Raw genomic sequence first — 25,319 nt, 5'->3', positions numbered from 1 at the left:
ATTTATATATATTATTAAAAATTTTATTGGCTAATAATATTCAAAATGAATTACTTTTTACCCATAATCAGATTATACAAAAAATAATAATAAATTTATTAAATTAAAATCCAAATTGGAACTTCATTAAAGATTTATTCATACAAATAAAGATGAATTCTACATAGAACCTAAGTTATTAGAAAATAATTATATGTTCTACAAACATTATTTTATTTTCAAAAGTTTCAGTAAAGATAAAATTTAAGTCAATTAAAAAATATCTAAATTTATTAACTCATCTAAATAAATAACAAGAGGTTTTAATTCAAAGTAAATTTATTAATAATTTTATATTTCAAAATATTAAAATAAAATCAAAATTTTTTTTATATACATGCAAAGATGACTTCAATTATTTTTATATATATTCTACGGATATGATGTGTTGATTTTAATAGAGTCAGTAAAAATAAAAGCACATCCTAAAAATACCAGAGGATTAGTCATTAAAATATAATAACTTATGTGTTTATAATGAAAAAAGCTATTATTTTGGATGATTAGTGAATAAGGTATAAGAATTATATATTATTAACTCAAACAAAAGTAAAATAAATAAATATGTAGATCTTTTAGTTTTAAGTGCATACTTTTATATAAAATATGTAGTTTTTAAAATTCAGTTAATTATTTAAAATGTTTAATATAAAGCAGGTATCGTATGTATTCTAGAATAAGAAAGGAGAAAAAAAATTTATTTTTTATATTTACTTCCTTCTTCTCTTAATCATAAAACACCATCCTTAAAATACTTCTATGCTTATATTAGAGTACCTATGGTAGTAAATTATAAATGATAGTATTTATTTCTTTTTAAAAAAGGTAAATTGTAGTTCCCTTTGATTAATATTTCTTATGATAAATATAAAGTATTGAAATATTCTTTTTAAAGTTGATTAACAATAGTTTCTTTATTTTGATTTTGAATACTTTGAATATAAAACAGGTAGTAAATTTATAGCATTTATATTTATTAATATTTTAGATATTTATGTTGAAATTATTATTAGGATTGATTTAATAATTTAAATAATTTATTATAATTTGTTTGAGTTTATTATGATTTCACAATTCTACTAATATTTCATGTATTAGTGATTTAGCTTGCGATTTCTTTAAATCAGTGAAAAATTTTTCATAATCTTACTTATTTATCTTTTATAAAATAATAAAAAATGTATTTATTAATTAATAATAAAATGGAATTATTACATCGATGCATTCTATGGTATCAAATAGAAACTCTTCATTTACGTTTTTAGATGTTTCAGTTAAAAATTTGAAGGCTATAGTAAAAGATGAAAACCTGAGATCTATTTCAAACATTTTTATAATACCTAGTGCTGCTTTAAAAATATAATACTCACCTTCTATTAGAACATTATCTAAAATTCTATATACTATATTGACATCTTAAAAATAATTTGAAAATAGTGAGAGCATCCAACTATAGAGATAATTTTAGGGCCCTAAGTTTAAACCTATGAATCTCTCATGTAAATCTTTCATCTCTTTTTAGAAGCTTTGATAAAAGAACTAATTGTAAAACTCAATCTAAAATGTTTATTTAAAATTAGCATATAGTTAATTAAAATATGATGATAAATTTAAATTGTTTTACTTTGATTTTATCACCACTATATAAGGGCTTAAAGTGATAGCTATAAATCAAATTAATGAAATATATAAATGAATCACTTTCATTTTAGAAAACGTTCACAATTAAGGCTGCAATATTTATCATATAGTTTAGGTAGTTCAAATCCTAGCGAACGTACAATGTATATTTTAATACGTTTTATATCATCTAATTAATTTTAATGAATAATTTATTATTAAAATATCAAAATCTAGCTTTAAATTTTTTATTTAGTGCTTATTTAAAGAAATTTTTTTGTTTTTCTTAAAAAATTCAAAAAACTTAATACTCAAATGAAATTTAAATAATAGCAAATTAATTACTTCATGATTAGGTTTGAAGATGGGATTTTTCTCTAAAAACTCAACCATATCTGCTTCCATCTATTAAATTTTATCAAAAAGAGAGTACTCCCTCATTCTAGGAGACCCTAAGCCTGATTATCTAATTATCTCTGACTGAGCAAACTTATTGTTATTATTATTACTTTATTTAAAAATACTTTATTCAGCTTATTGCTTGACAATTAAATAATATTAGTGAGTTATTTATAAACTGTTTCCAATAGATAGCTTATATAGAGTCTTTCTAACAAAATGAGGTAGTCCCTATTTCCATAATCTAATGAATAGTATTTCTTTGTCTTTTTGCAAATCTTCTATGTGTTCTCTTATCATTTCGCTTTCATTAAAAATTCCAACTTAAGAATATCTTTATGTTTATTGCTTTTTCTTTTTCATTACATTCTTCCATAAGTTTTTGCTATTTTCTTTACTTTTGCTTTTAAACTTGTAAAACTTATCCATATTAAGAGGTAAATTTTTTTCATAATCCCAAAATTTATCAAACTATTCAAAAATTTAGCTCTTCCAAATTCCAGCTATTTCTTCTTTGTATTCTTACATACTAAATTTAGCCTTTTTGAATTCGAATGCTTGCTACTTAGCAAAAAGTAGTCTTTAGTAGCAAAAACGAACCCATTTATTTCTTTAATCCTCATCTTTCGCTTTTAGGTCAAGACTTCTTTTACCATTGTCATGTCCTATTACAAGTAAAGAGAAGCATAAATTATCAAACTGCTTAGGAACTTTATTTTTTCTAAGTACTTCAGTTTTATCACTCCCAATTGTTATTTCATATATCTTATAATTATATTTTAAATTAAATTTATTATAACAACCAAAATAAATTTATGTTAATTAATTACATCATCTATTAAGATTTCTCTTTTCTTACTTTTATTTTTAGGGTCACACCATTGAATTTTATCTCCAGATTCAGATAGATTTACAAATTTTTCCTTAGGACTACCTGATCTTCCATATTTTAAAAATAAACTTCCATTCTAAAATATTTTAATATCTTTATTAAGAAGCTTAGAAAAATCTGTTTGATTATCTGCATGAGATATAAGTAGAATGTCATATGCCTTCTCAAAAGCTAATTAAGATTATTATTTTGATATAACTTAAATATATAAAACTGTAATAATTTACCATCTTACTCACATTCAAATTATTTTGCTTATATCCTATCATATATTTCAGAAAGTACTTTAAAAGTAACTGTTTTACTTTTTGTAACATTTATTGTTCTCTCAACATAATCTTATCTTTTCATCTTATCTTTTTTTTCTATTTTGTCAGAGTGGATATCTGTGTGTAGCATTATTATAGAATAGGCTAAAATGTAAACGATGTCAGAATTTTCAAAAGTATTCGGATTTTGCTCATGATATGATTCAGAAAAAGCACACATTATTCTGTCTATTTATTAAGATTCTCCTGGAAGTCTGAATTTACTCATCAAAGACCTATCAAATTATTAATCAATTAAAATAAATTTTTTAATAAGCCATGATAAAATTAATACCTCAAAGCTTCATCAATCGTTTAATTATTGAAATCGATGATTTTACAGAACTCTCTTAAAATATCTTGATTTTTTTATGTTTCTTTCCTGTTTAACATTTTCAAGATTGATTAATAAATATTATTTATTTATATAGAAATATATATACCCAAAAAATTATCCAAGAGTATTTTTTCTTATTCCTTCAGCCTTCAACAAAAATTCTGCTATATTTTATAGACTGAGTTTTTAGTCTTACTCTAATTTTTAGATAGCTGAGTTGGGATCTGTATTAAACTCAATCATAAATTAATCTCTCTTTAACTACTTTTTTTGCTCTTCCTTCAGAATATTGGCTTCTTGCAAAAGATCTACTACTTGAGAAACTCCTGTGACACCTCTTTTCAGAGTGAAATATCCTGTAGGCTGAAGAAAAAAAATTTAAATTTCAAGCCTTTTTATTAATATATGATCAAATTACTGGTCTGTGAGAGTAAAAATCTAATGGATCTGGTACATTCGTGGAAAGCTAGACATTATGACTCAGTCTATTATTTTTAAACCCATTTTATGCCGATTGAAACATATCTTTTGATGATTAGTTGTGTAGTAATTACATTTTTTTTTATTTTTAGTTAAGTTATTTAGAATCATTTTCATTTTCATTTATATTGTCACAAATATCATATAATCCTTATGTTGGTTATAGTAAAGCATTATCTACATGAGTATATTCGCTATAATATCTTTATTTGTACCTACTTTATTATTTTTGTTCAAATTCCTATTCATCTATAGTTTCAATTAGATTGTTAAAGTTTTCGTTTATATACAAATCTTCGTTTATGTTCTAAGGATTATCATTTGATTCTATCAATTATTTATTTTAGTTTTTTGTTATCAAAGTAAAGCCTTATTCATTTTTATCTTCTATATCAAATTAATCTTTCTCATCTATGTCAAATTAATTTCTATTTAGGTACTATTAACTCTATTATGGAATATTATTCATTTTATTTTCATCAGACTTTATATTTTACTCGCTGAAATCATTCGTTTCTTTTAAATCATTGAACTATTTGTTGAATTCTTTTAAATCAAAAAAGGTGTCACCATTTATTTACTATTAAATTTATTGTTAATCATTTGAATTCTAATTAGAATTACTCCATTCTTTCTAAATTTGATCTTTTAAGTTTTACTCATCTTTAAGTTCATCCTAATCTTTATTTTATTTATTCAAAGAAATATTTTATTAGGTACTCATTACACAATTCCATTAATTTATAGCATATTCTTATGTTTATAAGTCATATTTTTTTTAATTTTAATTTATAGATCTCTCTGAAGGAACTATAAGATCCAATAATATATCATCAAATGCTTAAGCCTGCTTTTAAGGGGTCATAGCTTTATCTTAAATGTGTTCGATTTATTTACTTTAAACGTGAGCATTTTTACTATCAAAATTTGAATTTTCATCAACCTCTATTAAATCGATTCTTTTTTAAAATAAATTTTCATCCTTTATTAATTCATGATAAAAAAATTTTTAATTTTACTATCTAGAAGGGAATGATGGTTATTCATACTCCTGGCTGTTTTAGTGATTCTGTGATTATTCAGGATTGGCTAATTATAAACGAATTATTTTATTACTACTTTGCTTATTTCTAAAGATTATTTACGTTCAGCAATATTTTGGTGACTTAAAACTTGCCTTGAAGATGTTGCCTGACAATTTATTAACCAAAAAGGTACTTACTTTTCTTCAATCTAATTTTTATTACCATACTCTAGTAAAATTTATATTTAAAAATATTTCTTTTAGAGGTCTTGATGATTAAAAACATAAAGTATATTGTATATTTTATTTACCATGTTAGTTTATATGTATTTCCTAAATTCTTTTGTCTTATTCCAATTCTAAAAATATTTTATAAAAAAATTTCCATGTTATGAACAAACAGTTAATAATTATTCTCAAAGAAAACTAATTGAGTACGTGGTTAGCTCATCTGCTTTAAGTGTAATATAACAAAAATTAGAAATTAAGTTAATTTTTGTTTCTTAAATTTTAATAAGTAACTCTAATGTTAATTTTTGATAGATAGATAGAAAATTAAAAAGAAAGTATCTTCTATAATAAATTTCAAATCAAAATAAACCAATTCAATAGTATATTTTAGAATTATTACCTAAAATCTCAAAATTATCACCATCAATTTCATTCTTTTATAAAATCAATTAATAAAATTATTTCTAAATAAATTTTACCAATTTGAAATTGAGAAGTTAGCTTTATAATTTAATTTTAATCAAAATCACTCAAATGATAAATATAATTTAATTTTTTATAATAAGTTAATGATTTATTTATTAAGCTTTGAAATACTAAATAAAATCAGCAACTTAAAAATTGCCAAATTTATGAAATTTTGAATCTTGGAGTAACAAACAAAAAATTTATCATTTTTTTTATTTTATTTAAAACAATTTAGAGCTTCGATTCAAACTTAACTTAAATAAGATTAAATGAGACTTGAATGATAATAATAACTTAAATTTAATATTGTAAACTAAAATCATATATGTAATAATTAGTTGTTTGCTCTAAATTTTAAAGAAAAACTAGTGGATATTATCTTTAATTGATATTTACAGGGTGCATGATTATATCATAGTTGTAGTAAGATTATTTTTGTCATCAAATTAGATTTTACATAAAATTTACAAATATTAGACTGAATTCTAATTAAAAATAATAAGATAGTTATAAGAAAAATCAAAGAGAGCAAATAAAAAATTTCATAGATATTCGATTTAATTAATCAGCCATTATTATAGTACTAGACTAAGATATGGATATAAATAGCCCATAACTTTAGAAGGCTATAAGTATTTCATAATAAAATAAAAATAATGTAAAAGATTTAGTTAATTCTCCTTAAGGAGTATCTCCTAGTTAACAATATAATTTTACAGCTTAAAATCTGAATATTTTTGTATAGCATTATGACGAATAGCCTTTTTAAGCTTAAGAAATATAATTAATTTAAAAAAATAAAGATTATAGTGAGTCTATAAATGCAGATATTGTTAAGTTTAAAAGTGATTAGTTATCATTAATATAGGAAAATATTTCTGAAAATACTCCCCAAACATTTTCTAGCAATTCCTAAAATAGCCCCTCAAAAATAGCAAGTAAGTTTTCTTCAATTTCTGTTGATATATAAGATTTCAACGACCCGCGGCTTGGTGCAATAAAAAGAGGAAAGCTTTTTACTTTGACAGATCTAGAAAGCTTTGGAGGAAGAAATAAAAAAGATTTAGAAGAAATAGTACCTCTTACCGAAGAAGTAGGTAAAAATTATATAGTCTTTTTCAAGAATCTTTCAATAAATAAAATAAAAAAATGCTAGCCCATAAAATTTATGCTTTATAGACATAAAAATATGTGTAGAATTCATAGATATTAGTTTTTTTAGAGAATGGATTTAAGAAAAAAATATTGCTTTTCAGAAACAAATATTTAACATTATTATTTGTAATAGAAAATAAAAGTGGATAGATCAACATATCAAGGTAGTTAGCAAAAGTAAACTCAAATACTTATATTAAGGAAAATACTTAGTAAAAAAGAAAAACTATCTAATCAAAAACTCATCGTAGTCATGTAGTAACTATTAGAACTCCTGATATGATATGGAAACAAAAATTCTTTTTTATAATGTCTTATGTAAGTAGAATGGTAATGAAAATGAAACAAGTAAAAATATTCAGGCACCCAGAGTTACTTTTCGAAACTCAACTTAATGCAATTAATGATAAAGGTGCAAAAGATATTTCTGATGATAATTGGGGGTAGAAAGATAACAAATTTATAGAAAGCCTACAATTGAATGGCTTTTAAAAATATGCAGATGTAAATAAAAGAAACAAATATAAATATATCCTCAAGAGATATAAATTATTTAGAAAGTCCTTTAGATAAAAAATGAGGCCCTTGATTTAATGTATATCGTCATGTACAAATAGCTTTAAAAAACATACTTCTGCTTTGTTTAAGAGAATATAAACATTTGATTCAACCTCGTTTTTTATATTGGTTTGGTCTAACTTCATTTTTTTGCTCACGATCTGTATATCAATTTATTTGCCTTATGAATACTGCTTCAATATTTCCCGATAATATCCTACTTTTATAACTCTCAATATAATAATGCCTGTTATATTTTTCTTAAATATCGTAGTGATTTCAAACACGACTTACTTTGAAAAAGGAAATGTTATTAATGATCATGCTTAAATCTTTTCAAGATATTTAAAAAACTATTTTTTCTTAGATATTATATCTACAATCTCATTTTTTATGCCTCCCAGTAATTTCTTAATGTTCCTATTTTTTTTCAGGTGGTTTGTTTATAAGAATTTTTTGAGTAAGTAAACTGAGAGATTGTTACTCTATTCTTCCGTTTTGACATACATAAATATAATAAAATTATTAGCACAGATACTATTTATTTGTCATTTGGGAGCATGCTTTTGGTATAAGATTGGATATAACTAACTAAATGATTCTTAAAATGGATGGTTGTATTAAGCTCAAAAACTAAATGAATTATAATCTTAATAAAATATAGACTTGTATCTCCTTTCTACATTAACTATAATATCAAATCTCACTTTCTTTCAATGTAAAATAAATAACTCTAACTAACTTTTTGTTTAAATTATTTTTTTATATAGAAAGGTACTCTTAAACGTTCTTAAGTAGATAAGAAGCTATTTATTTAGTTGCTATGAGTATATTAGGGATAAGTTTATTTGCTTATCTGCTGTATGAAGTCAGAAAAATTCTAAAAGTTTTAGATAAAAGGAGAGAGGAGTATCTTAAATAGCTAAAGTCGTTGAGCAACTATATGAGCACTCACGAAGTAGATCCTTATCTAAGAGAAAGGTCAAGAAAGTACTTAGAATTTATGTATAGTGAAGAGTAAGAATAATAGTGGAGCACACAAGAAAGCTTAAATAGTTTATCTAACTATCTCAAATAGGAAATAATCAAAGATGTATTCATGAAGGCTGTAAAAAAAATATAGTTATTTAGAAAATTCTTTTCTTGGAATCCTAAATTTCTTGAGAAATTAGCTTTGAGAAGTAAAGAAATATCATTTGGGCCTGATGAATTGATAATGAGATAGGGAAATGTCGAGATCCCTTCACTTTACATAGTAACTCATGGAGAAATATAACTTTTTGTTGAAATGGGTAGCTTTGCTCATAAATAGCAAAAAATATTTAAAAAAGTTCAAGCAAATTAATGTTTTGGGATGTATGAATTTTTTTCTTCTAACTATGAAGTATAACTAAGTGCAAAAAGCTTAGGAGTAAGTAGAATGCTCTGCATTACTTTGAATGATATGCTTGAATTGTTAAGAGAATTTCCTAAAGAAAGAGAAGCTTTCTGTTATTTAAAAGATTTAATAACATTTAAGCAAGATTTAAGTCAGATTGGCTTGAGCTGCTACTCTTGTAATTAAGTCAACCACTATGTTTTAGATTGTCCCTACTTATTCTATGGCACATAGCCTTAAAAAGTTATCAAAGAAATAAATAAGCAAATAAAGCATACTATTTTGAATTTTAAGAGGTCAGCTAAACGAAAAAAAGTTAAATCAATTCTTTAAAGTTATCTTATCAGTCATAAAGCATAGCAATTTTAAGAGAAATTTTTAAATATGTTGGAATCTCTCGAATAGGAGTAATACTCGTCAGATACATCAATTTAATTTTTAGGAGAAACAAGCTAATATTCTAGCTATAATGATGTTGAAACTCATACTCTCAATTAATCTAGGTTTGATCGTAAAAGTATTTTAAGAGTACATTCAGGTTCTTCAAAATTTACAGCACGACATAAGCATAAAGATTCGGAATCTTAAAAAAGTCATTTAGGTTCAAGATTAGATTAGTCAAAGTAATTTTTTATATAATGAACATTATCAAAATAAATAATATCTTTATTAGAGAGGAAAAGGAAGGTACATATAATAGAGGAAGACCCTCGAGTGTAAGCATTAGTAAATTTGGTAGATTAGTAAAAATTTCTGATGTAAGTGTTGGCTAGCATGGGGAAGAACCAAGTGAATTAAAAAGTGCTTTATCATGGAATACAAAGGACAGAAGAGTAAGTTTATCAAACAATTATGAATTAAATACAGTAGGAAGGATCAACAGTGCTGAATTCTTTAACAATGAAGATTCAAAAAGAATATTTTCTATGCTAAGGAGGTCAGAAAGCGATTAGCACCTGAGCTATGAAAATATTCTAGATAAGTATGAATAAGAGGAAGAAGAAAATTAATCACTAAGAAGAAATGAAAAAAGGCACTCAACTAATAAGACAAACAAAACAAATAAGACTAATCGAACAAATAAAACATCAAAAACAACGATTACAAAGACGCTACAATAGCTAGACATGGATGGGAGCTTAAACAGTCTTCACCAAAGTAACAAAAGCAATAGCATATCATCGAATGGACAAATAGAATTAGATAAAAACGTGAATTAAATAAAGTTCTCTAACATGGATATCAATAATAATATTAGTCCAATACACAATCCAAGGAAAGAAAGCTAAAATTCTAATAGTATGTATAATAATAATTCTTCTAATATTATTAATTAATTGTACTAGCTTCCTTCTTCTTCCATGAATAATAATATTCCTCCGACTTCATCTCTAAATGCTCTGAATAATGCAATTAACCTAGGTAATTAATAAAACTCGATCCCGGTTAACAGTATAAATTCAGCTGTTATTAATTCCAACATAGTTAGCAATATTCCTTCTTCTTAAAATCCCTAACAATCATCCATTTTGAATGAAAAAATTCAAAATTCAAGCTAAAACAATTAACCTGTAGCAGTGGGACCTTCTGGATAAAACACTGCAAATAACTCAGTCAACCACTCAAATTCTCTAAATTAAAATAACACAGTGCCAAAAGATACTAACAATACTAACACTTAAAAGTAAAACTCTAATCTTAACTAACAAAGATCTCTTAGCATAACCCAGCAAACTCCTTCCTAAAAATTCACATAATAATTTTCTATTTACCCAACAGAAAATAGGTTTAGTTAAAGAAGTCATTAACCTATTGAAAGTATATAATCTTATAGTGTTTCAATTGGTACTGTTAAATCTTTTGAATTATATTTCCCTCAAAATAATGTCGAAAATATAATAGAGAAATACAATAAATTACAAAGAAAAAAAGTTTCTAGGAGAGTCAGAAAAAAACGTACAACTCAAAGAAGAGAAACAAAGAAGAGATCTCACCTAACTACATATGTTTCTAATAGGTTAATAGAAGAGGTTGAAAATAGGAATATTCATCACTCATCTGGTTACGACATAGAAAAAATGAATTCTAGTATTGGGACTGTAAATATATAGAGTAATCCTGCTATACCTTACAAACCTCCAAGTAAAAAGGATATCTTCAACTTGAACACTTTTAATTTGAACGATAACATTTAATATATAAATAAACCAAATCCTTAAGTTATTTCTCTGAAGTGAGTGAGTGAGTATTCATAAATATAAAAACTCTTAAACTTCATTAATAGAACTGTATAAAAAAAAATCGATAATAATCACCATTTATATAGATTTTTCAAAGATTTTTACAAAAATTTTATATTAATATTTTTTATTTGTAATTTCATTTGAAAAAAATAGATTAAAACAAATAAAAAAAATCAAGAAATTAATCAGGTTTATTTATTGAATTAAAACAACATAAAGTAGAAGCTTTATATTTATATTTAAAAATAATAATTATAATATGAATTAATTCTACTAATTAATAAATTGTTATATTTATTTATGTTAAATCTTCTTACATATTTTATTTTAAAAACGGAGTAAGTTTGTTTACTATCAAATTAAACTTGATGAAAAAAAGTTAAATTTTTTGTTTTTTCATCTAGAGTTATTGTGTCCACTAAATTTTTATTGTTGTGACTACTGCTATGCTTGAATTAGTTATTAAGGTTATTATTGTTGTTATTAGTAGTATTACTACTATACAATTTACCTTTAAGGATTCTTTTTCTATTTTTTTTATCCACTTTAAGTAGAAGATACTTATTATATTTAAGTATTATTATTTGAAGATTGTGATGGAACAAAGGTGGAGGTTTGTTATTATTAAATAATTGTTTACTGATTTAAATTGTTCAAAAGGTTGGAATTAGCATTTCTAGGTAAAATGTTTGAATTATTATGGGATCCTCCTAAAATATTTGTGAAAGTATTGTTAAAGTTAATATTAGGATTTGAGTTAAGGAGATGGTAAGTTTGATTATTAGTATTAGTGGTATTTGATAATTAGCAAGTTATATTGTTAGTCACATTATTTTACATTATTTCTAAATTATCCATAAGGCGTGTTAGTTCAGTCATCAGACCTTCAATCCTGTTTAACATGTTGTCTTCTCCCTCATTTTAATCGTTTCCTTAAGGATTTGCATTCATGGCTAGCTACTGTTAGGGCTTACCTCCAAGTAAAAAGCTTTCAGGATGCATTATTAAATTATTATTTTCTTAATCCATAGTGTTAGGTTATATTGCAGACCAGCTATTAGCTATTTGCTATTGCTACAATTATTAATTCTGCTATGAAGCTGTTAACTGTAGTTATTAAATTTATTGCTTTAAGCTTGCTTTTTAAGAGTCATTTTGTTTTTCGATTTACTGCAAGCGAACTTTGCAATTATTCCACTTAATAAGTATAATCAGTTTTTCGTATTCAGATTAAAGTATTTTATCTTGTAATTGCAGGCAACATTTACAATTTTTATCAACGATTTGCTCTAAATTTTAATTTTAATAGATTTAATCCATAACTTGCTTTATTTTCTCTTCATCATACTCTTCTTCTTCAATTTCCTAAGGAAAATCTTCAATATTTTAATTATTTTCTGTAACTTCTTCATCATGTTCGTTCTCTTGAAATTCTACTTAATCTTTATTCTAATCAAAATCTTAATTTTAGACTTTACTATTTTTTTTTAATGCATCCACCTCATGGATTTCATTATTTGCTTCATTTTATTAGTAATAAATCTATTATTCATTATAATGATTATCGTGTGGTTAATTTTCGTCCTCTTCATCATCTTCTTCATATTATTCTTCTTGAACCTCTTAAACTCCTTCCATTTATTCCTTTATAATTTAAGAATTTTTAACAAAAAATAAATAAACAAAAAAGATAATTGAATTTCAATGTTATTACTTCATTTTCTAGTTCAAGCAAATATTACTGTTAGTGATGAGTAAGATATTGTTAGAAAACTATTTCTTGCTCTTCAGGAGTTAAATTTAAAAAGTCTTAATTATCTCCATATTCGTTTGCGAAATTTTATTATTGAATTTCAATAAATTCCTCACTCAAAACAAAATTTTGTTTTTCTTTTAGTAATAGCTGCTCCTCAGTTAACTCTTCATCTCCTTCTTCAGCATGTAATTCTTCTTAACCTTATTCTTCTTATTATTAAAGCTCCTCATTTCCATCTTCCTAATCTTTCTCTTACTAATCCTCATCTTGATACTCATCTTCTTAATTTTCTAAGTGCTTATACTATTACTCTTGAGGTATATTTGCTGCTTATTGAGCATACATTTAAGCATTCTAAGCCTATATTTCTTACTGAATCTATTACAAATTTTATCCTTATACTTTTAAATTTTGAAATAAAAAATTTATTAACATATTTTTTGTTTAATTTTTAAAAAAATTTACAATTTGCCTGGTAGTTAATATCCTGTTATTGCTACTATTACTACTACAACATTAATTGTTATTAATTTTATTATTAATATTGCATATATAATTACTCTTATTGTAATTGTAATTACTACTATTACTACTATTATGGTACCTAACCTAAATAATTTTATTGCTGGGGTATAAGGTTTGGATGTTGTAACTGTTACTATTGCTATTAATTTTAAGAGGCCATCATCATCATAGCAGCTTCGTCTTGTTAAATTTAAGGGAAAATGTTGGGAGGAAGCTAATTATTATTTTCATATAAAATGTTTGTAATAATTTATTCTTATTGCTTTCTTGTCATATCATCGTGTTTTTATTTAAACACCTTAATATTGTTGAGGAGTCTATTAAAAATACTCTTTGAAATAAATTTTATTGACTAGCCATATTTCTAATAGTCATCTGCATTAGGAGTCATACCTGGATTATTGCGTATGTCTAAGCTAATTAGGTTTTCATTATTATCTAGCATCTTGTTTAATTCAACAAGACCATCAGCTCCGATGCGATTAAAACGTAAATTTATATTACGTGTCCAACCATCTTATTATAAAAAGTAGCATAAATCTTTGATGCTGCTATCTGTTAATAAATTTCCCATTAAATTGACTTCACAAATACCTTCTAGGTTTACATTATTTTCAGGAACTTCTCCTCTAAGGCCACATAACCATATGTGCTCATCTCTATTTTTAGAGTGTGAAGAAAGAAGCTTACCGATTAATCCTCCTGATTAACCATCTAGTTTATTAAAAGAGAGATCAAGCAAATTTAGTGATCTAGTTTCACCAATATATGGAAGCATTCCTTTTTCTATTGTTTCAGAATTTAAATTACAGTTCTAAATGTAGAGCTCTTTCACTGTTTGTGACTTCTATAGTCCTTAGCATATTGCTGCTAAACTTTCAGCTTTCAAATTTAAATTTATTATTTTCACTACTGTAAGCTGAACATCCGAAGTTGAAGCTCTTCCAATATTGAGCCCTACTGAATGCATCAATTAATTAAAACTCTAAGTTTAACTGCTAAAATTCTTCTTCTGCTTTTTAGATTTGTTTGCTCCATCTTTAATATTTTAGCTCCCTTCTGCAGTTGCATTCGATAACTTTTTAAAACCTCCTAGATTATCCTTGTTGTTTTAGCTTTTGTTTGATGCATCACCTATTCTTTACTTCTAACTGTTGTGATTTCCTAATGGTGTTAAACCACCTTAATGCCCATCATTATATCCTAAATCTTGATTAAGAGTTCTTCCTCTTTCATCTACTGTTTAAAATCCATTAGAAGACATACCAAAATTATTTTAGTGAGGTAAATTTATTTTTGAAATGCTATTAGTATTGCTAATAGTTGATTAATTGCGGTAATTAAATATGATTTATTCATGTTCTTAATAAAACTTTTCTTCGTTAAATTCTTTATTTCCAGTCAGAGTAATGATAGAAAACTCGCATTCTCTTAGCAAAACTCTCATTGGATCTACATCAGGTGAAGTTAAGTTATCAACGTTAATAATTAATTCATCCCCTTTTAAGCCATGTGTGATTGCGTTGTTCATGTTGCAGTTAAGCTTCTAACAAACATCCTTATAAAATGAAAAAGGAGTTTAATTCTTTTTGCGCTTAATGGCGAGACTTTAAGCTTACTATCTCTAACGAGAGGAAGTAGATGCTCCATTTTTTAAACTTGCTCCTCCTGCATTTACTTGACCGTTAGCGATTGAGTTACCTTTCTAATGATTTAAATTTGAATTTGCTGAAACTTGATTTTTAGCAGATGCTACTTAAGCAGATTAGGGTCGAACTGACATTTTTATACTGTTTACTTAATCTTTAAATTGTTTGGATATTTATTCTATGTTCAAAAACTAATCAAAATAAAAAATAAGCTAACTAACTTTTTTGACTTATCAAAAGTAACACCCTATTAATATTTTTAATTATAATTATGTTTAATATAATTAAGATATATTTTTTCCTATTTCTTCTTTTATCAATTAACAAGCTAATAAATAAATAAATAATATTTCTATGGATTGATTACAAAATTTTATAATTTTCAATATTCTTCTCCTAATATATTTTAAATATATTTTATTTATTTATTCATTCACTTGTAAAAACAAACATGAATGATAAATTGATAATTGAAACTAAAATTTATTTGATTTTTCAAATTTTATTTTTCTATGATCTTCATTTTAAAAAGCTGAAAGTGTTGTTAACAAAAAATTTAAAAGTAAATGAATTTAAAATAATAAATTAAAAATTAGCCATAAAATTAAATTAATTATTCATAATAATTTCAAGGATATTATCTTGAAATTAAAACATACATTTCTGCATATTAATTTTAGATAAATCCCTCACAAATAAATTATGAAAAACAAATGATTAGATTTAAATACTAATATTATTTTATATTTATCTAATATTGTTTATAATCAAATTTAATTTATTATAAAGGATAATATAATTGCAGTTTTTGAATTGAAATAACTAATTTATATTAGAACTTTTTCTTTTTATTAAACTTTTAATAAATTCATAAATTTTTTTTTAATAGTTTTTTAGAAAAAATCAAAAAATTGAAAATATATGTTTTCTTTATCATATAAAATTAATTTGTCATTAAAAATTAAAATATTTAGATTATGTTTGTTTTATCAATATTTTCTTAAATTATTTTCAGCTAAATTTATTAATAAGAATGTTTTTATTTTGCTTAATCTTTCTAATACATATAAGATATATACTATAGAAACTGAATAAATAAGACCAATTTTTGAGAAAAAAATTGTTTTTTAATTTAGACAAAAGGCCAAATTTTCAGTTAATAACATTAAAATAGATCTTCCATAATTAATGAGTATTTGCATTATTTTCTTTTATATTTTTGTATAAATCTTGATAAGAATCTATCAAAATATAAAATAGATTTGCTTTTATTCCATTCTTCATTCAAATCAAGTATTAAATATATCATTTCCTATAATGAATTAGTATATCAATAATCTACCAAAGTTTTTTTTAACAAAATTTGTTACAATAATATTTTATATATTTTAATTTTAACTCTTCAGTTTACAAAAGTTTTCTTTTATAATTTTGTATCAGGCCAGATAAGAATCTATCAAAAAAAATAATTAAAATAGAAGACTTTCTATTAAATCCGTCACTTAAACGAATGTTAAACATATAAAATCATATAATGATTTAATATATCAAATTATTTTTCTAAAGAGCTCTAAAAATTTAATGTTTAAAATCAATTAATAGATTATTTGATATAAAATGTATTTAAAAAATAATAGTAAAAATTAAAAATTGTTACATTAAAGATGAATGGATATTTGAGAAATATTATTAAACTTGAAAATAAATATAATTAAAAAGCTGCTATATTTTATGCTATTATAGCTCCTTTTTTTACTTCAGGAATGTATTATTGTATTTATTTACTCAGATCTGAACATTCTTCACTTTAAATTATGAACATGAGAATGATTATAGGATTTATTATTAATATAATTCTTTGCAAGATAAATAAAAATCCAACCTATGTAGAAAAAAAGGAAGCATTTAAATTAGTATTATTTAGAGGAATTAATGGTGCTTGCTCAACTTTATCTATGTTTTATTGCTTTTCTATGATGAATATATCAGATGCTGTAGTACTCATAAACACAAATCCTATATGGACAAATTTTTTAGCCTACTGCTTTTTATCAGAAAAATTATCATTAAAAACTATATTGTTGTGCTTATGTTCTTTTATTGGAATTATTTTAGTTTGCAGACCAGCAGCTTTATTTGGGGATGAAAATAATTTAGATAATATTTCAAGCTTTTATAGATACTTAGGAAGTACTTTAGGTCTTTTAGCTAGTGTTTCAATAGCATCTGCTTCAACAGTAATTAGGAAATTATCTGTTGATTTTTAAATGAAAAGTGGTACTTAATTACAATACTACTACATAGTTTCAATAGTAACATCTTCTGTTTTAATTTTATTTAAAGAAGACTAATAACTGATCACACTGAAATTTATTTTTATCATAACTTTATTGTCTTTAAATGGATTTCTTGGCTAATATTTTGCAACAAAGGCACTAACATTAGAAAAAGCCTCTAAAATAGCTCCTTTAGCATATTTATAAGTCGTTCTAACATTTCTCATAGATATCTTTTTTGCTGATACTGAAGTTTAATTAACAAGTATAATTGGAGCAATAATTATAGTTGCAAGTAGTATCAGTATTTCTTAATGATAAAATAAAAAAGAATTATTTTAATATGTAAAATCATTGTAATAGTAAATTGTTTTGTATTTGTTAATTAATTTACATGTACCCACTTTAATAATGGATTTGATAATTAAAATAAATATTCTCCAAATTAATTTAAAAATTAAGAATAATTCCAAACAAACCAAACAAATATCTCAGATAATTAATTTTTAGAATCATTGTAAAAAATTATTTTTATTTTTTTTTAAAAGTAGAATTATTAAATTTTTTTAATAACTAAAAATAAATAGTATTTTCAGAATTTAAATAGCTTAGTGCCCTACCTATGTAAATTTTTTATGATATAATTTGAAAATTTTGCAATATTTTTGAATGTTGTCGTCATAATTGTTGCTTTACAAAAAGAATTTGGCGAATTAATTACATGATAATTAAAAGAATAAAAAAATTTTGCAATTAAAAAAATTTATAAAAAGAATTTGAAAAGACTTCTAAATATAGGGCTTCGATTGCTTATACCTTAAACTTATAAAAATGTTAATTTTTAAGCAGCAATAAAAAATTGGCGATACAAATAATCTGAAAGCAATAGAAGTTAGCATATCTAGAAATGAAATTTTAGTATAATTACATTTTTATATTTTAATAAACTAATTATTTATTATGTGGTAGATTAAAGCTAACCCTGATTACTTTGTAGTTGGAACTAAGCTACATATTAAAAGACAGTTTTAGCCAATCTACAAAGATGTTAGTTGAAAATTACTTGGTTATTTTTAACATTTGAAAATTTATTTATCTTGATTAGGTTTAAAATACGACATTTAAGAGGAGAATAGAGCATACAATTTCAGTGCTTTTTTAGGCATACTTTCTTTTAAAAATTATGGATATGACTTTTTAGTTATGGTTCAGGACGCTAAAAAAGTGGCTACTATTCAAAAATAAGATATTTTTTTGATTCTCAAAGTTCACATGATCTGCATAGAAGTAGTTTTTTATACTAACCTTGCAAATCTTTATAACACATACATTCACAAAATAAATTAGATATTCAAGTATTTATTTTTTTATTTATTGATGTAAATAATTAGAGAGATGAAATCACTGGAAATTAAAGCAAATCAATTAATTGTTATTTGCAGCAAATCTCAAACGTATTTATTTATTTATTTAGAATATTTATTAAAATTTAAAAATAATTCTAACAAAGTTCTATTTTAATAAAAAAGATTCTGCAAACAGGGCATTATTTTTCTTTTAGTTATAGCATCAGCCAATCATTGGAGGACTAGAATAGATACCCACTAAAACCTAATATTTAATTCTTATGGAATTATCATTTAATGGATCCACTTAGAAATAGCAACTTGGTCAATAAGAAGTGGTGCATTTAACTAATTTAAGGTTTCGTTACATAATTTACTACCCTACTTAAAGATAATCAGCCTATACAATACACTTTGATAACCAGGAGGTCATCTTTTAGAGGAGGAACCAGATATAATCATAGAGGTAATTATTTATTTGTCTAACTTCCATAGCACACTAATAAAAAATAAATTTAAAGGAGTTGATGAAGACGGAAATGTTGCAAATTACTGTGAATCTGAATAAATTTTGTAATTGGGTTCTATTTGTTGTTCCCACACATAAATTAGAGGCAGCGTTCCTTTATTTTGGGAATAAAAAGGGTTTTAAGCTACTCTTTAATTAATAAAAACTGAGGAAGAGAATAAAAAAGCTTTTTTGAAACACTTTTAAAAGATCAAATAAGATTACAAAAATGTAATGTGTGTAAATTTAATGAGTAAAACTAAACACCTTGAGTAATAACTGACATAGTAATTTGAGAACTGTATTTAAAAGTGCTCCTTAAATTTCCTCAGATATGAATTCTTTGATTTTCATGAAGCTTGTAAAGGGTTATAATTAATTTTAATTTTTTTAAATGATTTAAAGTATATAAATAAGAAAACATTTAAGGATTTATTTATTTTATAATATCTTAGATTTAACTATTAGAATATTAACGAACTTGCTGAGAGTCTTAAGCTCATTACATATTCCTTTAAATTTTTTGCTCTAGATTAGAATACAAATAAAATTTTGTTTGAATAAACTGGAGTAATTAGAACTAATTGCTTAGATTGTTTGGACAGGACAAATGTTTTTATGACAAAAATAGGTATAAAAATAAAATTAACTGAATTTATTAGAATTAAATTTAAATACCCAATAAAGTGTTTTTTAAATAGTGTATAATTAAAATTAAATATTTTTTCAAGATAAGTGAATATTCAAAGAAATGGAAAAGATTTATTTTTTAAAAACTATCTTTAATGTATTTTATAGTATATAATTATATAAATTATAAAAAAGCTGGCATAGTTATTGAGCATATGATGAATCATATGAATAAGTAAACCATAAAAGAATTTGATTCACCCATTTTAAATCTAATTGATGGCCAAACTTAAGGTAAAAAAATTCACCCTTTTATGACAAATTTTAAAAACGCTTGGGCAGATAATGGTGATTAAATTAGTAAACACTATGCAGGCACTGGTGCAACTACTTCTAAAGCAACTAAATAAGGGAATATAGGATTTATGGGGTTTTTAGATTAAAGTTTAAAAGGAATAGAGAGATTTTACAAAGGAAATTTTGAAGATAGCTATAAATAAGAATGTTTAGATATTATAACGGGTAGAAACTATTAATCTTCTGGATAATTAGATAAATCAAGTAAATTTGTTGTATTGATTAGTTTTTATATAATTTTTAAACAGTAATTTAGAATAATGAAGAGGTGAAAGAAAACTAAGAAAAAGATTAAAAGTATTTTGATTCTTAAGAAAATTAAGATCAGGAACAAAAAAACATTGATTTTGATATTAAACAGAGCTGTATACTAGATAAAAATAATATAAATTTAAATTTGCTAACTATAACATGGAATACTCAGTAATTTAATATTTAAAATTAAAATATGGAGGAAACATGTTTTATAAACTTTGAGAGATCCATACCTCCAGATTTTATATTTTTTACATTTCAAAACATAAATGATTTTGATAATGCAATTTAAAGTTATTGGTTTTAATTGATATAAAAATGTATAATGTAATTCGGATAAGAATATAAAATGGTTTCTTATCATTATTCTAAAAACAGTAAAATAATGATTACTGCTTATGTTTTGTCTTCTCTCCCTTATTAAGTTATTTAACTATAAATAGATGAAGTAAATAAATATATCTATCTTTTACTTTTTAATTTATTGATTTTACTTTATATTTGTTTTTAGGTTTTTTCACCTATTTTTGGAGATGAATCAAAGATATATGGTTGTGTAGGAGTTAAATATTTAATAGAGTCATCACAGTTTGCTTTTCTTAGTTGTTATTTGCCAGAAAAAAGCGAAGATCATGAAAAAAGGATATAATTACTCAATGAATATATGAAAAATATTTTTATATAAAATTATTCAATTACAGATAATTAATAAACCTAATTTTAAGAATTAGATGTATAAATATTGCTGGGAAATTTAAATTTTTAAATCACCTTGTCAAATTAAATTATTCAAGAGCATATAAACAACTATCAAATACTCAAATAAGAAAATAATTATGAATAACTTTAAAAATGCATAAATTTCTTGTTAGATTTTGATCAATTTAAAAATTTTTAAAAGCTACAAAATTTTCTTAGCAGCTATGTAGAAGGATAAATAGACTATCTCCCCTAATCAAAAAAGAAGGTAGATAAAAACTCAGATAATAAATATAGTTGGTAAAAATATTTTGTAATTAAATATATTTGATCTTAAATTAGAATTATTAATAAAAAGGTTTGATAGAATATTCGTCAATAAAAATAAATAAAATATAGAATATTAAATATAATCTTATCAACAGCATGAAGAAATATTAGATGCTTCATATTCGTAAATAAATTATTTTTATATAAGAATAAATATTTTATTACTTGTAATAGACCTATATCATTTTCTGCTGTTTTTAATTTGCCAAAGTAGTTGAAAGATAGTTAAAATAAAGATAATTAGAAAAATATTAACTTAGAATAAAAGATATTTATAGATGCTTAGAATGCTCCTAGAATATTTGAGTTTTTTAAGCCACCTTAAGTATTAGAAAAATAAACATTAAACAAATTAAATCACAGTCGCTCAGGGTAGGAAAATACTGAAAATAATTCATTATCATTAGATGCATCTGTAACTATGATTATGAATACAAACGAAGAAGATTAAGATGATTAATCATAAAGTGAAAGATACTCTTTGCTATAAAATATTTTAAACGAGAATAACTAAAATAATTAATGTAATGAGTAAGAAATTAATATAAAAAGATCTTAAAATTGTTAAATGGAATTATCATAATAGTAATAGTAAGAAAATAATTTGAATTCAAGTAATATATAAGGTAAAGTCGAAACAAATGTTAATAATTAAAGTAAAGAGTCCAATTAAAAATAAAATGGTAATGTTACAATTTCATTTTTCAATAACAATTAAAATGATAAAGAAGATAAAGGATAGTAGTTATTCTAGTTACCTCTAATCAAAGATTATATAAGCAGCAAAGAATTAAGTAAAGAGGACAAAGATAAAAAATTACTAAAATAAAGCTAGTGTAGCAGTCTAAAAAATTTACAAAGTTTTGAAATAAATTAAAAAGAAGATGAAGATATAGAAGATTAAGCTTAACAAAGTAGGCACAGAAAAATGAGTAGCTTTGATATTTGTGTTATAGAAGATAAATCCACACAAGAACAAAAAAAAGCTTTATAAGTTATAAAAGAAGAATGAAGAGGGCATATTCTTTTTTTAATTGATTGATAGTGAGTTATTTATTTAAACACTTATTTAGCTTAATAATCAAAAGTTAATTGTCATTTAATTTATTTATATTTAAACAATAAATAAATAATAAATAATAAATAAAATTTTAGCAGAGTAAATTTTTATTTAGTTTTCAAAATAAAAATGATCAATATGATTAATATCTATATTTATATACATGTATTTCATGTTGTTTATATCAAGTTATTTTAAATTATAATTTTTAAAATTTTAAAACAGAAAATGCTAAATAATTTTAAATTTGTCATTTTTTATAATAAACACTTATATTATATTTATTTGTTTGATAAAATAAAAATTAATTTCAAAATATTTTTAATTAAATTTAAATAAAAATGTATTATTTATATACATCATACTTATAAATATGACTAGATTTACAACTTAAAATTAGTAAATAATTTAATAGATACATACGAATTTATATAGTTTAGTGAAGTAAAATAGTAAAAAATTGGGTTTCACACTATAGTAAATAAAACTTATTACAATCAAGATAAAGGTTATTAAAATGATTTAGTAATTGATATTTTGATTATATATATCAAATTATATTTAAGGATAATCAAAAATTTATGTGATAATTTTATGATTACTTACTTATTGATTAAAAAACAATATACAAAGAAAATATCAGCAAAATCTACCAAATTTAGTTGAATCTTCAAAATTATCAACTGCATGATATATCACTATTCCACTAAGAAGTGATGAAGCTACTATCATAAAAATTGTAAGAATGAGAACTAAAATGGATTCCTTTTTTGTTCTTTTAACATAATTTTTGACTGCTTTGCAAATAAAAGAACTTAAGAATGCAATAAAACTAAAGAATACAATTTCTCCTATTGTGTAGACTCCAGATAAATAAAACTAAAAAAAACTATTAAAAGTAGTAAAGCAAATAATAGTTAGAGTGCAAGCAGTAGTTCTTGTTGAAGAGATACCATACTCAAGCCACCTAGGTATTAAAATGATACCTCCACCTTTTAATTAAAATATTTACTATTATTAATTTTGGACTATAAGAAATTAAAAATTTGAGGTTAATATTTAATCTTTTATTGAATTTTTATAATTTGATACAAAATTAAATTTGCAAATTATTTACCTATTCCAAGCATCCCTCCCAAAAATCCTGCTAATAATCCAGTTTTTGCATATTCTCTCATAGCTTCAAATGTTAGTTTGCCATAAGGAAAATCATATCCTAAATTTTCTTTTTTTTTTTCAGTTTCATTATATTCCTTCATTATTTATGTTATCCAATAAAAAAAAGTAATTGATATTATTAAATTCATAAGCTGATAAATAAATCCGCATGCTTAGATACCTAGCAATGAGTCAAACTTGCTCCCTCCACGCAACAAAGAAAATATAATTACAAAAGCGCTTACAGCACAAATTTATGTTATTGTTTTTTTAGGGTATAAATCTTACTCTTCTTTTATTAATGCTTAGAGCTCTTATTTTTATGTTAATTTTGAATCTACTTAATCTACAGCTGTTATATCTAATAGAGGAATCATTTGATTAACTTCTTGCTAATATTAGTTTTATTATTATGATTAAATCTAGCTTTTTATTTGTTCATCATCAATAACTTTATCTTATGAACTTAATAAACTACTATTTTTTATCAATTTTAATTCATTTTTTCTCATATTCTTGTATCTCAAGTATGATTTTTATATCTACTAAGCCAGAAGAATAACTAGCAGAATGCATACAGCTATAGAAGGTAAAAATTTATTAACTGCCACTCCATAAACTGTACCCACAATTAAAGTAGGAAGAGTTACTAATATTAGGCGGTATTCGATAACTGGTACACCATCATGTGTTCGTTCTCGAGATATTTAAATTGTATTTCCCAACGAACTACTAAATACAAGAAGAATAACTAAAGCCACACTCTTTTTTGTATCATATAAAAAAAGAGCTAATAATATTGGTGTGATTGAAGTTCCTCCTCCAATACCTGCTGCTTGACCAAATCCTAATATTGTTATTATTACAATGCTTCCAAATATTTCAGGAAAATTGAGAGGGAAGACTGACTTTCTTTAGCAGCGACCTTGCTAGCACATTTATTTAACATCACAATCTGAATCAACAAAGCATTTTTGATTTAACTTAGCTTCATATTCTTTAAGTTTTTCTAATTCCTCTTAAATAGATGAAGTATTAAATTCTTAATTAATTTGCTCATCATCATTATTTTAATAATCTTCAAGTTATCTTAACTACTTATTTTAATCTAATTCTTATTCTGTTACTTCATTGCTTTATTTATTTTAATGCTCATCTTCAAGAGTATACATAAGCTAAGACTAGGTATTATCAAACTATTCTTTAAGATTTTAGCCAAATACATCTTAAGAAGCAGATTCTTAATAAAGAAAAGCTAAATTAATAATAAGAATACACAAAAGATTTTTAATTAAAATTTTCATTTCTCTAAATTTTTTGATTACCTTAATTAAATTTTTGGATAAAGATTTTTTTGAAAAAAATTTTTAATTAGGTTTAATCCGAACTCTATATATAAATAAAAGATAAGCGAGTTATTTGCTATTTATAGAAAAAATGTATGATTATTAAAGGAGTTTTTTTAGAGCAACTAATTGATAAAGAAGCCAAATTAATATTTTTGTATAATTTAATTTCTATTTATTTACCATGAAATACAAAAAAAATTTTTTTATTTAGGAAGTAAACTATTAAAACTATATAAAATGAATGTAAATATAAAAAAAAATAAAGTTAAAGTATAAAGAAGATTGATTG

General features: G+C 23.6%; 6 protein-coding genes across 6 annotated transcripts; 2 read left to right on the top strand and 4 right to left on the bottom strand. All coding sequences in view use genetic code 6, as the record gives it.

Moving 5' to 3' along the window:
- Positions 1-1,107: 1,107 nt before the first annotated feature.
- On the bottom strand, positions 1,108-5,754 carry TTHERM_00470500 (Sec7 domain protein; the record flags this gene model as incomplete). Its single annotated transcript, XM_001032940.2, has 13 exons — positions 1,108-1,197; positions 1,255-1,596; positions 1,664-1,849; positions 2,005-2,823; positions 2,889-3,121; positions 3,178-3,494; positions 3,554-3,640; positions 3,702-3,958; positions 4,014-5,034; positions 5,095-5,164; positions 5,221-5,328; positions 5,411-5,458; positions 5,538-5,754. The coding sequence occupies 13 exons, from the start codon at positions 5,752-5,754 to the stop codon at positions 1,108-1,110; spliced, it is 3,795 nt and encodes a 1,264-aa protein (XP_001032940.2).
- A 639-nt stretch (positions 5,755-6,393) lies between these two features.
- On the top strand, positions 6,394-11,126 carry TTHERM_00470480 (cyclic nucleotide-binding domain protein; the record flags this gene model as incomplete). Its single annotated transcript, XM_001032938.2, has 4 exons — positions 6,394-6,895; positions 7,087-8,229; positions 8,282-9,512; positions 9,563-11,126. The coding sequence occupies 4 exons, from the start codon at positions 6,394-6,396 to the stop codon at positions 11,124-11,126; spliced, it is 4,440 nt and encodes a 1,479-aa protein (XP_001032938.2).
- A 402-nt stretch (positions 11,127-11,528) lies between these two features.
- On the bottom strand, positions 11,529-15,196 carry TTHERM_00470470 (hypothetical protein; the record flags this gene model as incomplete). Its single annotated transcript, XM_001032937.2, has 3 exons — positions 11,529-12,776; positions 12,847-13,289; positions 13,354-15,196. 3 exons carry the CDS (start codon positions 15,194-15,196, stop codon positions 11,529-11,531), a joined length of 3,534 nt encoding a protein of 1,177 aa, XP_001032937.2.
- A 1,413-nt stretch (positions 15,197-16,609) lies between these two features.
- Positions 16,610-17,565, bottom strand: TTHERM_000470461 (transmembrane protein, putative; the record flags this gene model as incomplete). The annotated part of the gene is made up of 2 exons (XM_012798694.1): positions 16,610-16,632; positions 16,848-17,565. 2 exons carry the CDS (start codon positions 17,563-17,565, stop codon positions 16,610-16,612), a joined length of 741 nt encoding a protein of 246 aa, XP_012654148.1.
- Positions 17,566-18,169: 604 nt separating this feature from the next.
- On the top strand, positions 18,170-22,475 carry TTHERM_00470460 (SacI-like domain protein; the record flags this gene model as incomplete). The annotated part of the gene is made up of 12 exons (XM_001032936.2): positions 18,170-18,256; positions 18,308-18,389; positions 18,444-18,625; positions 18,730-18,792; positions 18,868-19,150; positions 19,206-19,560; positions 19,648-19,823; positions 20,018-20,383; positions 20,428-20,882; positions 20,946-21,433; positions 21,492-21,587; positions 21,638-22,475. The coding sequence occupies 12 exons, from the start codon at positions 18,170-18,172 to the stop codon at positions 22,473-22,475; spliced, it is 3,471 nt and encodes a 1,156-aa protein (XP_001032936.2).
- A 687-nt stretch (positions 22,476-23,162) lies between these two features.
- On the bottom strand, positions 23,163-25,213 carry TTHERM_000470451 (sulfite exporter TauE/SafE; the record flags this gene model as incomplete). The annotated part of the gene is made up of 2 exons (XM_012798693.1): positions 23,163-23,515; positions 23,641-25,213. The coding sequence occupies 2 exons, from the start codon at positions 25,211-25,213 to the stop codon at positions 23,163-23,165; spliced, it is 1,926 nt and encodes a 641-aa protein (XP_012654147.1).
- Between the last annotated feature and the right edge of the window lie 106 nt (positions 25,214-25,319).

This window comes from Tetrahymena thermophila (assembly GCF_000189635.1).
Source record: "Tetrahymena thermophila SB210 genomic scaffold scf_8254565, whole genome shotgun sequence".
NCBI lineage: Eukaryota > Ciliophora > Oligohymenophorea > Hymenostomatida > Tetrahymenidae > Tetrahymena > Tetrahymena thermophila.
The sequence above is the reverse complement of the archived record's forward strand: the minus strand, read 5'-3'. Positions and strand labels throughout refer to the sequence as shown.